At 58.3% G+C, this 13,401-nt stretch overlaps 3 protein-coding genes across 3 annotated transcripts; 1 reads left to right on the forward strand and 2 right to left on the reverse strand.

Moving 5' to 3' along the window:
• LOC309888869 (ras-related protein Rab-4B) lies at positions 1-4,557 on the reverse strand. The gene is made up of 8 exons (XM_082781482.1): positions 4,406-4,557; positions 3,454-3,534; positions 3,092-3,206; positions 2,119-2,181; positions 1,847-2,001; positions 1,651-1,746; positions 1,067-1,182; positions 1-592 (listed from the first exon to the last, which is right to left on the reverse strand). Exons 1-7 carry the CDS (start codon positions 4,419-4,421, stop codon positions 1,067-1,069), a joined length of 642 nt encoding a protein of 213 aa, XP_082637608.1. The 5' UTR covers positions 4,422-4,557; the 3' UTR covers positions 1-592.
• A 767-nt stretch (positions 4,558-5,324) lies between these two features.
• SNRPA (small nuclear ribonucleoprotein polypeptide A) lies at positions 5,325-10,088 on the reverse strand. Its single transcript, XM_082781491.1, is given in 8 exon segments — positions 5,325-5,755; positions 5,758-5,834; positions 5,942-6,030; positions 6,275-6,403; positions 6,491-6,640; positions 8,105-8,277; positions 9,089-9,168; positions 10,047-10,088. Coding segments are annotated over 7 exon segments (771 nt in total). The 5' UTR covers positions 9,162-9,168; positions 10,047-10,088; the 3' UTR covers positions 5,325-5,675.
• Positions 10,089-10,266: 178 nt separating this feature from the next.
• On the forward strand, positions 10,267-13,155 carry ACTMAP (actin maturation protease; the record flags this gene model as incomplete). The annotated part of the gene is given in 7 exon segments (XM_082781607.1): positions 10,267-10,489; positions 11,473-11,541; positions 11,631-11,762; positions 11,846-11,975; positions 12,088-12,158; positions 12,267-12,814; positions 12,817-13,155. Coding segments are annotated over 5 exon segments (1,098 nt in total). The 5' UTR covers positions 10,267-10,489; positions 11,473-11,541; positions 11,631-11,752.
• Between the last annotated feature and the right edge of the window lie 246 nt (positions 13,156-13,401).

Genomic DNA, 13,401 nt, shown 5'->3' on the forward strand with positions numbered 1-13,401 from the left:
AAAAAAAAAAAAAGCCCCCCCCCCCCAAAAAAAAAGCCACCCCCTGGGGGGCGTCTGGGGGTCCTGGGGGCCCCCCCGGGGTCCCCAAGGGTTTGGGGACAAAGGTGGGGGTTTTTTTGGGGGGGGGGGGGGGGGGCACAGGCTAGCAGCTTCCAGCAAAAGGCAAATTAAAGTCCCTGGGGGGGGGGGGGCGGAGTGCTTCACATCATCCCCCCCCCAAAAAAAAAAAAAAAAAACCACCATTTTTGAGGAGAAAAATGCAAAAATAAGGGGCCGGGGGGGGCGTTTTCACCATTCCCGCCCCGATTTGCACCCCCCCACTTCATTCAGGCACCCCCCCAGCCCCAAATTGCTGCCGTCAGCCAGCGGCAGCGCTCGGGGGGGGGGTCACAAATGAGCTGAGACCCCCCTGAAATGCTCTGGGGGGGGACACGGGGATAAGACCCCCCCCCGGCATGATGGGGACGGAAGGCGCTGCGGTCGGGGGGCGTCGAGGGTCCCGGGGGGGTCCCGGGGGCGTCCCGGGGGGGTCACGGGGCCGGGGGGGGGCTCCAGGGGTCGCGGGGGGGCTCGGCGAGAGAGGCACGTGGTCCTGGGGGGGCAAAAAGGAGAAAAAAAATTATTTGGGACCCCCCCCGGAGGGGGAAGGAGCCGGCGCTGGAGGGGCAGAGAGAGGGGTCCTGGGTGGGGGGGGGGGGGCGCGAAATTGGGGGTGTGTGGGGGGGATAATTTGGGGGATAATTTTGGGATAATTTGGGGGGTAATTTGGGGGAATTAATTTGGGGATACTTTGGGGATAATTAATTTGGGGTATTTCGGGGGAATTTGGGGATAATTTGGGGGATAATTTGGGGGATAATTTGGGGGATAATTTGGGGGATAATTTGGGGGATAATTTGGGGGATAATTTGGGGGATAATTTGGGGGATATTTGGGGGATATTTGGGGGATATTTGGGGGATATTTGGGGGATATTTGGGGGATATTTGGGGGATATTTGGGGGATATTTGGGGGATATTTGGGGGATATTTGGGGGATATTTGGGGGATATTTGGGGGGTCTCACCTAGCAGCTGCACTGCTGCCTGCTGGGCGCCTGCGCCCCCCGGGGCTGCCGGAGCTGGCGCAGGGAGGCGTCCCCGTATTGGATCCCCGACCCCATCCGCTCCGGGTCCAGCTCACCTGCAAGGCATAAAAAAATCCCCCAAAAATATCAGGGAGGGATTGGGACCCCCCAAAAAACACACCCCGAGACCCAAAAGAGCCCCAAAAGTCCCAAATCCCCGTCCTTACCTGACTCAGTTTTATTCAGGATGGTCCTGGCACATTTTAGGAACGCCTCCTCCACGTTCTCCCTCCTCAAGGCACTAGAGTCCCCCAAAACCCATCCAAAACCCCTCCAAGACCTCCCCAAAACCCACTTGAGACCCAAAAGAGTCCCAAAAGAACCCCAAAAGTCCCAAATCCCCGTCCTTACCTGACTCAATTTTATTCAGATGGTCCCAGTGCATTTTAGGAACGCTTCCTCCACATTCTCCCACCTCAAGGCACTGGAGTCCCCCAAAACCCATCCAAAACCCCCCCAAAACTCCCCCAAGACCCCCCCAAAACCGAAAAGAACCCCAAAAAATCCCAAATCCCCGTCCTCACCCGACTCAATTTTATTCAGGATGGTCCTGGCGCATTTCAGGAACGCCTCCTCCACGTTCTCCCCCGTCAAGGCGCTGGTCTCCAAGAACATCAGCTCTTGGGTGACAGGCAAAAAAAAATCCAAAACTCATTAACTCAGCGCTAACGAACCCCCCGGGGGGGAGGGGGATAAAATTTGGGATTTGGGGTCCCTCACCGTTCTCCTGGGCGAAACGGGAGGCCTCGAGGAAGGTCACCTCCCTGTCGGCGTCCAGGTCCTTCTTGTTCCCGCAGAGGATGATGACGATGTTGGGGCTGGCGAGGGTGCGCGCGTCCGTCAACCAGTTGGTCAACGCGTTGTAGGTCTCCCGGCTGGGTTTTGGGGTTAAAAAGGGAGAAAAAAGGGTTCAGAGGGGGACTCGAGGGGGTTAAAAGGGTTTTTTTGGGGTGCTGGGGGGGTTTTGGAGCCCCCCCATGTGTGGGGTTTACCTGGTGATGTCGTAGACGAGCAGCGCGCCCGCCGCGCCGCGGTAATAGCTCCTCGTCACCGACCTGAAGGGGGGAGGAAAATGAGGGTGTGGGGGGGCCCTAAAGATCTTTTTTGGGGTTGAATGGGATGTGGAGACACCCCCCCAGGCAAAAAAATGGGGGAGCTCCATAGCAGTAGGGAAAACGGGTCCAAAAACGGCATTTTTAGGACTTTTCCATGAGTTGATGCAGATCCTTGGCCGTTGACATACTCAACGGGTTGGGGTCTTCCCAAATTTTGGGTATGGGGGCTTTGAAAAGAGCCCCCCCAGGGGTGTTTCACCCATTTTTGGTGTAAATAAACCTGATAATCCCAAATTTTGGGTACAGGATGCTTCAAAGAGAGGCCTCCCGGAGATGTTTTACCCATTTTTAGTGTCAGTAAACCCAATAATCCCAAATTTTAGGTACGGGATGCTTCAAATGGAGCCCTCCCAGAGGTGTTTCACCCATTTCTGGTATAAATAAACCAAATAATCCCAAATTTTGGGTAAAGAATGCTTTGAGAAGAGCCCTTCTGGTGATGTTCCACCCCCTTTTGGTGTAAATAACCCCAATAATCCCCAATTTTGGGTACAGGATGCTTCAGTTGGAGCCCTCTCAGGGATGTTTTACCCATTTTTTGTAAAAAATAAACCTGATAATCCCAAAGTTTGGGTATGGGATGCTTCTAAGAGAGCCCTCACGGAGGCATTTTACCCATTTTTGGTGTAAATAACCCCAATAATCCCAAATTCTGGCTAAGAGACTCTTCCAAAAGAGCCTCCCCAGGGGTGTTTCACCCCCTTTTGGTGTAAATAACCCCAATAATCCCAAATTTTAGGTACGGGATACTTCAAATGGAGCCCTCCCAAGGCTCTTTCACCCTTTTGGGGTACAAACAAAGGCTCCCAAGACGTGGGGGACCCCAAAAGCACCCAGTGCCCCCCTGTACCTGAACCTCTCCTGCCCGGCCGTGTCCCAGATCTGCAGCTTCACCGTCTTGCCGCCCACGTTGACCACCTTGGAGCCGAATTCCACCCCGATCGTGTGGTTTGAGTCCTGCTTGACTGCAGGGCAGCAGCCGTGAGACCAAAACGGGGCAAAAACGTCATTTTTTGGTTAATTAACCCCCCCAGAAATTTGGGAAATAAGAGGGTAAACAAGGATTTGGCAGAAAAAACAAGGCAGCCCCCCAAAAACCTTCCCGAACCCGCCACCAAATCCTTCGGGCATCAAAGCGAGGGAGGTTTGGGGATTAAAAAATGCCCCTTTTTTGGGGTTTTTCCCCCAAAAAGCGAGGCGGGAGGTGCTTACATTTGTTCTCGATGAACTGGTGGAGCAGGCAGGACTTCCCCGTGCCCGCACTGCCGATCACCAGGAACTTGAAGAGGAAATCTGCGGGGAAAAAAGGGGGGGGGGGGAAACGGGGGGGCGATGCTCGGCTTAACGGGCGCCGTTCGTTAGCGGGGAGGGCTTAACGAGCTGCCTTAATGGGGCTGGGAAGGCTCCGAGCTCGCTGGGGTTTTCCCCAGCCCCAAATAACCCACATAGGGCCCCCACAAACCCCCACGGGCCCTATAGGGGCCCCACAGAACCCCATAGGACCCCTGCCCAATAGGGAGCCCCATAGACCCCCTATAGGGTCCCCACCCCATAGGGAGCCCCCAAACCCCCCCCCCATAGGGCTCCTGCCCCATATAGAGCCCCACAAACCCCCATGGGCTCCCCTATAGGGCCCCTGCCCCATAGGGAGCCCCCCAAGCCCCCCACAGGGTCCCTGTCCCATAGAAAGCCCCACAGACCCCCTATAGGGCCCTGATCCCATAGAGAGCCCCACAGACCCCCAAGACTCCCCAGAGGGCCCCCACCCCTCCCCCACAACCCCAAATACCCCCCCAGCCCCACACAGACCCCATAACCCCCCCCCAGGACCCTAAAAACCTCCCCCAGGACCCCCAAATCCCCTCAGAACCCCCCAAGACCCCCCCAAAAACCCCCAAACCCCCTCCACAGGGACTCAGAGGCCCCCCAGGACCCCCAAAACCCCCTCAGAACCCCAAAATCCCCCTCAGGACCCTCCCCACCACCCCAGGGCCCCAAAACCCCCTCAGGACCCCCCCAAATCCCCACAAACCCCCCCCAAGACCCCCCCAGACCCCCTGCAAAGGGCCTCAGGGGCCAATCCAGGACCCCAAAACCGACCCCAAAGACCCCAACCCCCCCCCTCAGGACCCCAAACCCCCCCCCGAGCCCCCCCCCCGCCCACCGTAGGTCTCGGACATGGCTGGAGCCGGGCCGGGCCCCGCCGCCGCCGCCTCCGGTCCGTACGGAAGGGGAGCGGGCACAATATGGCGGCGCCCAGCGGAGCCGCTTCCGGGCCGTACAGAAGCGATGGGGAAACAATATGGCGGCGCCCAACGAACCACTTCCGGTCCTATATACAAGGAAGGACGACACAATATGGCGGCGCCCAACGAAGCCGGTTCCGGTCCGTATGGAAGGGGAGAGGAAACGCAATATGGCGGCGCCCAGCTGAGCAACTTCCGGTCCGTACGCAAAGGATAGGGGAACAATATGGCGGTGCCCAACGGAGCCGGTTCTGGTCCGTAAGTAAAGGATAGGGGAGGAATATGGCGGCGCCCAGTAGAGTCACTTCCGGTCCGTACGGATGGGGAGAGGAAACACAATATGGCGGCGCCCAGCGAAGCCACTTCCGGTCCATATAGGAAGGGGAGAGGAAACACAACATAGCGGCACCCAGCGGAGCGGCTTCCGGGCCTTGTGCGCGTGCGCAAAGGGGGTGTGCCAAGAGAGGGGCGGAGCCAGCGAGGAATCTCGGTGCTAAGCAGCGTGGTCAGGCGGTGTGGGCGTGGTTAGGGGCGTGGTCAGCTGGATGTGGGCGTGGTTATGGGCGTGGCCAGCGCAGTGGAGAGGAGCCTGGCCCCATAGGACCCCCCCCGGCCCCATAGACCCCCCCCAGCCCTATAAAACCCCCCCAGACCCCTCCCAGCCCCATAAATCCCCCCCCCAATCCCCAAAATCCCCCCCCAGCCCCATAAATCTCCCCCTGACCCCATAAATCCCCCCCCAGCCCCCCAAATCCCCCCCCAGGCCCCATAAATCCCCCCCCAACCCCATAAATTCTCCCCCCAGCCCCCCAAAAAATGCCACAGGGCCCCCCCCCGTGAAAAAAAAACCAGGGGGTTTTATTCCAGCAAGCGCCAGGTGCAATGTCTGCCCCACAGACCCTGGGTACAACGCTCGGCTTGGGGACACCCCCGTGTCCATGTGTCCCCCCCCCCCAAAAAAAAAGAGTCGCTGGCACCTGGGGGGGGGCACAGCAGCCCCATGCGGCCCCCCCCCCGGAGAAAAAATTTGAAAAAACGGAGGAAATTTGGGGAGAAAGGGGGGAGTTTGGGGACAAACTTACCTCCTAGAGGGGGAAAAAGGGGGGAGAAACCCAAATTGGGGAGGGGGGGGGGGCAAGAAAATTTGGGGGGGGGTCGCGGGGGTGGGGGGGGGCGGCTTTTTTGGGTTCATTTCTTGGCGAAGGAGATCTTCATGGCGTTGTTTTGGGTGATTTTGAAGCCCTGCAGGGCGTCGCGGGCGGCCCCGCCTGCACCTCGGTGTCGAACTCGACGAAGGCGATGTCGTGGCGGCCGGGCACCAGGCGGACCTCTTTGAAGCCTGGGAACCTTTTTGGGGGGGTTAAAAAACACGGGGGGGGGTTAAAAATTATGGGGGGGGGTCCAGGAGGTGTTAGGACCCCCCCCCTAATTAAAAATCCCCCCCCCACACTTACTGGTTGAAGAGCATGGAGAGCATCAGCTCGTTGGTCTCCTCCGGGAGGTTGGTGAGGAAGAGGATGTGGTTGGGGGGGTTCTCGGAGAGCTGGGGGGGGGGAAAAAATTGGGGGGGTGAACGTTAAGGCCCCCCCCCCATGATCCTAAAATGTAACCGGGTGTGAGAGACCCCCCCCCCGCGGGAAAAAAAAGCACCCCCCCCAAAAAAAAACCACGGGGTGCTGCCCCCACCGCATGCCCCCTGACCCCAAAATCGGGGTTTTTTTGTGCGTTTTTTTTATTTTTTCTCGAGGGGGGGGCAAATTTTGCGCCCCCCCCTTTTCTAAACTCACCGTCTGCGGGGGGGGCATCTGCCCCGGCATCACCTGCTGGGGGGGCAAGGCCCCGGGGGGGGGGATCATGCCCGGCGGAGGCATGTAGGGGGGCATCGCGCGGGGCGCCTGGCTCAGCGGCGGCATCCCCTGCGGGAGAGAGACGGGCTCAGCGCCCCCCCCCCGCCCCCCCCCCATTAAAAAACGACCCCCCCCCACCGTCGCCGTGGCCCCCACCGGTGTGGCGGCCCCCCCCGGGGCGGTTTTCTTGGCGGCGGGGGGGTCTTGGCCCTTGGGCTTCCGTTTCTCCCGCTTGCGGTCGCGCTCCACGAAGGTGCCCTTCATCTTGGCGATGATGTCCGAGTCGGTCTTGGCGTACTGGATGCGCTGGGGGGGGGGGAAAATATTCAGGGGGGGGCGGAAAAATATTTGGGGGGGGGTGAGGAAATAGTTGGGGGGGGCTGGGGTATGTTTTGGGGGGGAAATCGGCGTTTTATAGGGGGAAAAAGTCCAATTATGGGGGGAAAAAGGTGGCAAAATGTTGAGGGGGGGCACAGAAAAATACTTGGGGGGGGTTAAAAAATAGTTGGGGGGCATGAAAAATATTTTGGGGGGGGGTCAGGAAATAGTTGGGGGGGTTGGGGTATGTTTTGGGGGGGAAATCGGCGTTTTATAGGGGGAAAAATTCCAATTATTGGGGAAAAGATGGCAAAATGTGGTGGTGGGGGGGCTTAAAAATATCCGGGGGGGGTCAAAAAATAGAGGGAGGGTCATGAAAAATATTTTGGGGGGGGGTCAGGAAATAGTTGGGGGGAGTTGGGGTATGTTTTTGGGGGGAAATCGGCGTTTTATCGGGGGAAAAAGTGCATTTATGGGGGGAAAAGGTGGCAAAATGTTGAGTGGGGGCACAGAAAAATATTTGGGGGGGTCAAAAAATAGTGGGGGGGTCATGAAAAATTTTTGATATGTTTTTACCAACCCATTATTGGTAGAAAATCCTTTGGGGGGGGGGAAATCCCATTGTGTGGGGATGAAATCCCATGGGGGGGGGGGCAAAAATGAGATTATTTGGGGCAAAAATGAGATTACGGGGGGGAAATCCTATTACTGGGGGGAAATTTCATTCCGGGGGGGCTCATCGTAGAAAGGGAAGCCCTTCATTGGGGGGGGGGAATGAGATTACAGAGGAGATAAAAGAGATTACGGGGGGGGGAAATGAGATTATTGGGGGAAAAAATGAGATTATGGAGAGGAAAAATCCCATTATAGGGGAAAATCCAATTACGGGGGATGGGAAATGAGATTACGGAGGGGAAAAATAAGATTAAGAGGAGGAAAAAGGAGATTACTGGGGGAAAAATGAGATTACGGAGGGGAAAAATCCCATTATGGGGGGGGAATCAGATTATGGAGGAGAAAAATGAGATTATGGGGAGGAAAAATTAGGTTAAGGGAGGGAAAAATGAGATTACAGGGGGAAAAATGAGATTATGGAGGAGAAAAATGAGATCATAGGGGAAAATGAGATTAAGGAGTGGGAAAAATGAGATTAAGGGGGGAAAAATGAGATTGAAAGGGGACAAAATGAGATTAAGGGGGGAAAAATGAGATTAAGGGGGGAAAAATGAGATTAAGGGGGGAAAAATGAGATTAAGGAGGGGGGAAAATGAGATTAAGGAGGGAAAAATGAGATTAAGGGGGGAAAAGAATGAGATTAAGGGGGGAAAAAATGAGATTAAAGGGGGAAAATGAAATTACACGGTAGAAAAACGGGATTATGGAGGGAAAAATGAGATTATGGAGGGGAAAATGAGATTATGGAGGGAGTAATTTCAATCCGGGGGGGCTCACCATGGGCTTGTCGTAGAAGGGGAAGCCCTGCATGGAGCGCAGCGCGTTGGTGGCGCTGCCCAGCTCCTTGAAGATGACGAAGGCCTGGCCCCGCATGCGCAGGCTGCGCGACACCAGGATGTCCAGGATCTGCCCAAACTGCGAGAAGATGGCGTACAGCGACTTCTTCAGCTCTGCGGGCGGGATTACGGGGTTATTCCAGGGATTATGGGGTTATTTGAGGGGATTAGGGGATTATTTGGGGGATTAGGGGGGAGAGAGAACCACCCCGGGTCCCCACCGTGCTCTTTTCAGGTCCCTTGCGGGTAGCCCGAGTTCCTCAGGGATTTTCTTGGGGGATTTGTGGTGATTTAGGGGATTATTTAGGGGATTTAAGGGATTATTTAGGAGATTAGGGGATTATTTGGGGGATTAGGAGATTATTTGGGAGATTAGGGGGAGAGAGAACCCCCTCGGGTGTCCCCTCTGCGCTCTTTTTGGGTCCCTGTTTGGGATGTCCAAAATCTGCCCAAACGGCAAGAAGACGGCGTACAGCGACTTCTTCAGTTCTGCAGGTGGGATTATGGGATTATTTGGGAGATTAGGGGATTATTTAGTGGATTTGGGATTTTAGAATAGAGAGAGAACCCCCCAGGTCCCCACCGTGCTCCTTTTGGGTCCCTCGCGGGGAACCCACATCCCTTGAGGGCTTTCTTAGGGACTTGTGGGGATTTAGGGGATTATTTACAGGATTTGGGGGATTATTTAGGGGAATTAGGGGATTATTTAGGTGATTAATGGGATTATTTAGGTGATTAACGGGATTATTTATGGGATTTAGGAGCCCACGTTCCTCAAGGGGTTTTGGGGGGGTCTTTTGGGGTGTCCCCATCCCTTGTGGGGATTTGGGGGATTATTTATGGGACTGGGGGGGGGTTACTTAATGGGATTAAGGGATTATTTAGGGGAATTAAGGGATTATTTTGGGGGCAGGGGGCCCCTCACCATCTTTTTTGATCTTCTCGTTGAGGTTGTTGATGTAGATGGTGTGGTTGGGGCGCGCCTCCTGCACCGCCATGCTGCCTCTGGGGGGGGGGACACAGCAGGGCCACGGTCAGCAAGGGGTTAACGTCCCCCCCAGGACCCCCAAATCCCCCCCAGGACCCCCAAATTCCCCTCAGGATCGCCCAGAACCCCCCCCAGGACCCCCAAATGCCCCTCAGGGCCTCTCAGGACCCCCCCCAGACCCACAAATCCCCCCCAGGCTCCCCCCCAAGACCCCCAAACGGCATTGGGCGTCTCCTAGGACCCCCCAAACCTCCTCAGGACCCCCCCAAGACCCCTCAGGATCCCCCAAATCCCCCTCTGGACCCCTCAGGACCCCCAAATCCCCCTCAGGGTCCTTCAGGACCCCCCTGAGCCCCCCCAGAACCCCCCCCCAAAAGACCCCCTAATACCACTGGGGGTCCCCCAGGACCCCCAAATTTCCCCTAGGACCCCCCAGGACCCACCCAAGAGCCCTCAGGGTCCCTCAGGACCCCCACAAGAGCCCCAAATCCTCCCCAGCACCCCTTTAGGACCCCCTCAGGACCCCCAAAATCCCCCTAGGACCCCTCAGGCCCCCCCAAAACCCCTCAGGACCTCCCCAGGACCCCCTAATGCTACTCAGAGTCCCTCAGAATCCCCCAAAATCCCCCCAAATCCATCTCAAGACCCCCAAATCCCCCCAAAATCCCCTCAGGACCCCAAAATCCACCCAAATGCCCCCAAAATCCCCTCAGGACCCCTCAGCCCCCCCCCCAAACCCCCTCAGGCCCCCCCAAACCACCCCAAACCCCCAAATCCCCTCCAATTCTCCCCAAATCCCCTCCCAGGATCCTCAAATCCCCCCCAAACCCCTTTCAGAAGCCCCAAAACCCCCCAAATTCACCCCAAAATCCCCTCCCCTCCCCCGGCCCCTCACCACCGCCGCCGCCTCGCCCCGCGCTCCTCCGCGCGCGGCTGCGCCCGCCCCCCGCCGCCCTCCTCCACCAATCCCCGCGCGGCACCGCCGCCAGTCAGCCAATCGCAGCGCTCCCCAGCCTTCCAACCCAACCAATAGCCGCGCGCCCTCCTCTCCCTGCCCCACCCACCCACCCCATCTTAGAAACGGAAGAGGCGGGGTTACAACCGGAAGTGTGCACCCTCCATTCCGTTCCGACCCCCCTCTCCCGGTGAGATCCTGGCCCCGTTACCGCCGCCGCCCCCCTCGGGGCCCCCCCCGGTGCCCCCCCCGCCGCCGCCGCCGGGGCCCCCCCCGCCGCCGCCCCCCCCCCGGGCCTGGGCCCTCCGCGAGGCCTTGGAGCGGGCGGCGGCGGCGGGGGAGGGCGAAGACGTCCGGGAGGTGCTGAGGAGGCGGCGGGAGAGGTGCGGGGGGGGCCCGGGGGTGAGCGGGGGGTAAAGGGGGGGGGGCCGGGGGGGGCACCGGGCCCGGTTTTGGGGGGGTCCGGGGGGTTCCGGGGGGGGCCCGGGCCTGGTGCGCTTGGGGTCCGGCGGGGATTGGGGTCCGGCGGGGAACGGGGGAGAGGGAGAAAGGTTCCGGGGGGGTTAATGGGGGTGGGGTTAATTGGGGGGGGTTAATTAATTGGGGGGGGGGTTAATTTAATTGGGGGGGTCTCTTTAATTAAGGGGGGGCTTTAATTTAATTGTGGGGGCATTAATTTAATGAGGGGGGCATTATTTGGGGGGGGTCTCTGTGATTGGGGGGGGCTCTAATTTAATTAAGGGGGGGTCCCTTTAATGGGGGGGGGGCTTTAATTAAATGGGGGGGGTCTTTAATTTAATTGGGGAGGCTTTAATTAATTATAGAGGTATTAATTTAATTGGGGGGGGGTCCCTGTGATTAGGAGGGCTCTAATTTAATTAAGGGGGGGGTCCCTTTAATTGGGGGGGGGGTCCTTTTGATTGGGGGGGGGCTTTAATTAATTGGGGGGGGTCTCTGTGATTGGGGGGGCCTTCAAGTAATTGGGTGGGGGTCCTTTATTTATTTTGGGGGGGTAATTTAATTGGAGGGGCTTTAATTAATTGGGGGGGGGTCCCAAAAACCCGGGGGGGGTCCCAAAAAAAATGGGGGGATCCTAAAAATCTGGGGGGGGGGGTCCCAAAAACCGGGGGGGGGGGGGCCTAAAAACCTGGGGGGGTTCTAAAAAGGGGGGGGGCAATCCCTAAAAGGAGGGGGGCACCCCAAAAAGGGGGGGGTCCTAAAAAAATGGGGGGGGTCCCAAAAAAATTGGGGGAATCCTAAAAAATGGGGGGGGTCCCAAAAACCAGGGGGGGCCCTAAAAATGGGGGGGGGGTCCCAAAAATTGAGGGGGGGGTCCCAAAAACCTTTTTTCTGCCCCCCCCCCCAGCCTCACCCCCGACCTCCTCTGGCTCCTTCTCCACCGCCGTGCGCCCGCGCTGATCCAGGACGGCCCCCAGTGAGTCCCCCCCCACCCCAAAAAAAATTAATTAATCCCCCCAAATTTAATTAATTCCCCCCCCCAATTAAAAAAACCAACCCCCCCAGGTGCGGGCTGGTGGCTTTGTGGATGGGGGGCACCCTCCTGGGCCCCCCCCCCCCCTCCCCAAATCCCCTTGGAGACGGTGGTGCAGGCGGCGAGGGCGCACGGCTTCACCCTGCAGGGCGAGATGTTTTCGGGTAAGAAACCCCAAAAAAAGACAAATTTAAGATTTTTTTCAATTGGGGGGGACACTTTTTGACCCCCCCGGGGTGTTTTTTAGCCGCTGCCATGGCCACCTTGGCCCAGGAGGTTTTTCCTTGCCGGGCCGAGCTCCTCCGAGGGGGGCTCGGGGGGCGCAACCGGGAGCGCGTCCTGCGCCACCTCGCCGCCGGGTACCCCGTTTTGGTGCCGTATCCTTTAAATTTTTGGTTGTTTTTTTTTTTTTTGGTGACACCCCCACAATCTTTGGGACCCCCCGGACCCCCCCCATAAAAAAAATTTGAGGTCTTAATGAGTTTTAAGCTACGATGAGGACAGCAATCACGAGCCCTGCGAACGCCGCGGGCACCGTGCGCACTGGGCGGTCGTCACCGGTAAGATTTTGGGGACCCCCCCCCCCAGCCCTAAAAACGCCCCCCCTGACCCCAAAAATTTGTTATGGGGTCCGGGGGGGGCTGAGGGTGATGTTGCCCCCCCCCCAGGGGTGGTGCTGGGGGTGAGGAGCGCGGCGCTGGGTCCGGAGTGGAGGAGGGACGGCGAGATCCCGAATCTCTACCATCGGGTGACCCCGGGGGGGTCCCCAAATTTGGGGGGGCCCCAAGGTTTTGGGGGACCCCAAAATCTTGGGGGGCCCCAAAATCTGGGGAGCCCTCAAGATTTAGGGGGGTCCCAAGGTCTGGGGGGGGCCCAGAATCCAAGGGGACCCCAAAATCTGGGGGATCCCCAAAACTTGGGAGGACCCCAAAATCTTGGAGAACCCCAAAATTTGGGGGCTCCCCAAGGTCTGGGAAGACCCCAAAATCTGGGGGACCCCAAAAACCTAGGAGGACCCCAAAATCTGGCGTCACCCCAAGGTCTTGGGGAACCCCAAAATCTGAAGGGACCCCAAAATCTGGGGGAACCCCAAAATCTGGGGGTACCCCAAGATCCTGGGGGTCCCCAAAACCTAGGAGGACCCCAAAATGTGGGAGAACCCCCAAAACCTGAGCACACCCCAATCCCCCCCGGGGCTTTTAGGGCCATCGGGGGGGCGTCCCCTTGGCTTTTGGGGTTTCTGGGGGGGGGGAGGCTTTTGGGGGCGTCCCCCCCGAGTTTTGGGGTGCCGTGGGGGGGGCGCTGGTGGTGGCGCAGCAGGGGAAGAGCCCCCGCTGCCAGCTCTGGCCCTATGAGCTCCTACGGGACAGCAACGCGCAGCTCCGGGAACTCAGCCCCCGACGCCTGGGGGGCGACCCCAAAAGCGTGGGGGACCCCAAAACGGGGTCAGGGGGCACCGGGGGGCAAGGGGGGGGCTACGTGGTGCCCCCCGGGGGGCTGGAGGAGGGGTTGTGCGGCCAGGCGGTGCTGCTGTACCCCAAAAATGAAGGGGATTAATGGTTTTGGGGTTTAGGGTGTGGGGTTTTTTTATGGGGTCGGGGGGGTTTTGGGGTCACAAGGGGGTTTTTTTGGGGTCACGAGGGGGTTTTGGGGGTCAGAGGGGGGTTTTTGGGGGGGTGTGGGGGGGTTTGGGGTTGGGGTTTGGGGGTTTGAGGGGGGATTTGGGGTCTTTGGGGGGGATTTGGGGGTTTATGGGGGGGATTTGGGGTCAGAGGGATTTGGGGTCGGGGGAATGTTTGGGGT

Source organism: Aythya marila (assembly GCF_965140915.1).
Source record: "Aythya marila genome assembly, chromosome: 31".
Lineage (NCBI taxonomy): Eukaryota > Metazoa > Chordata > Aves > Anseriformes > Anatidae > Aythya > Aythya marila.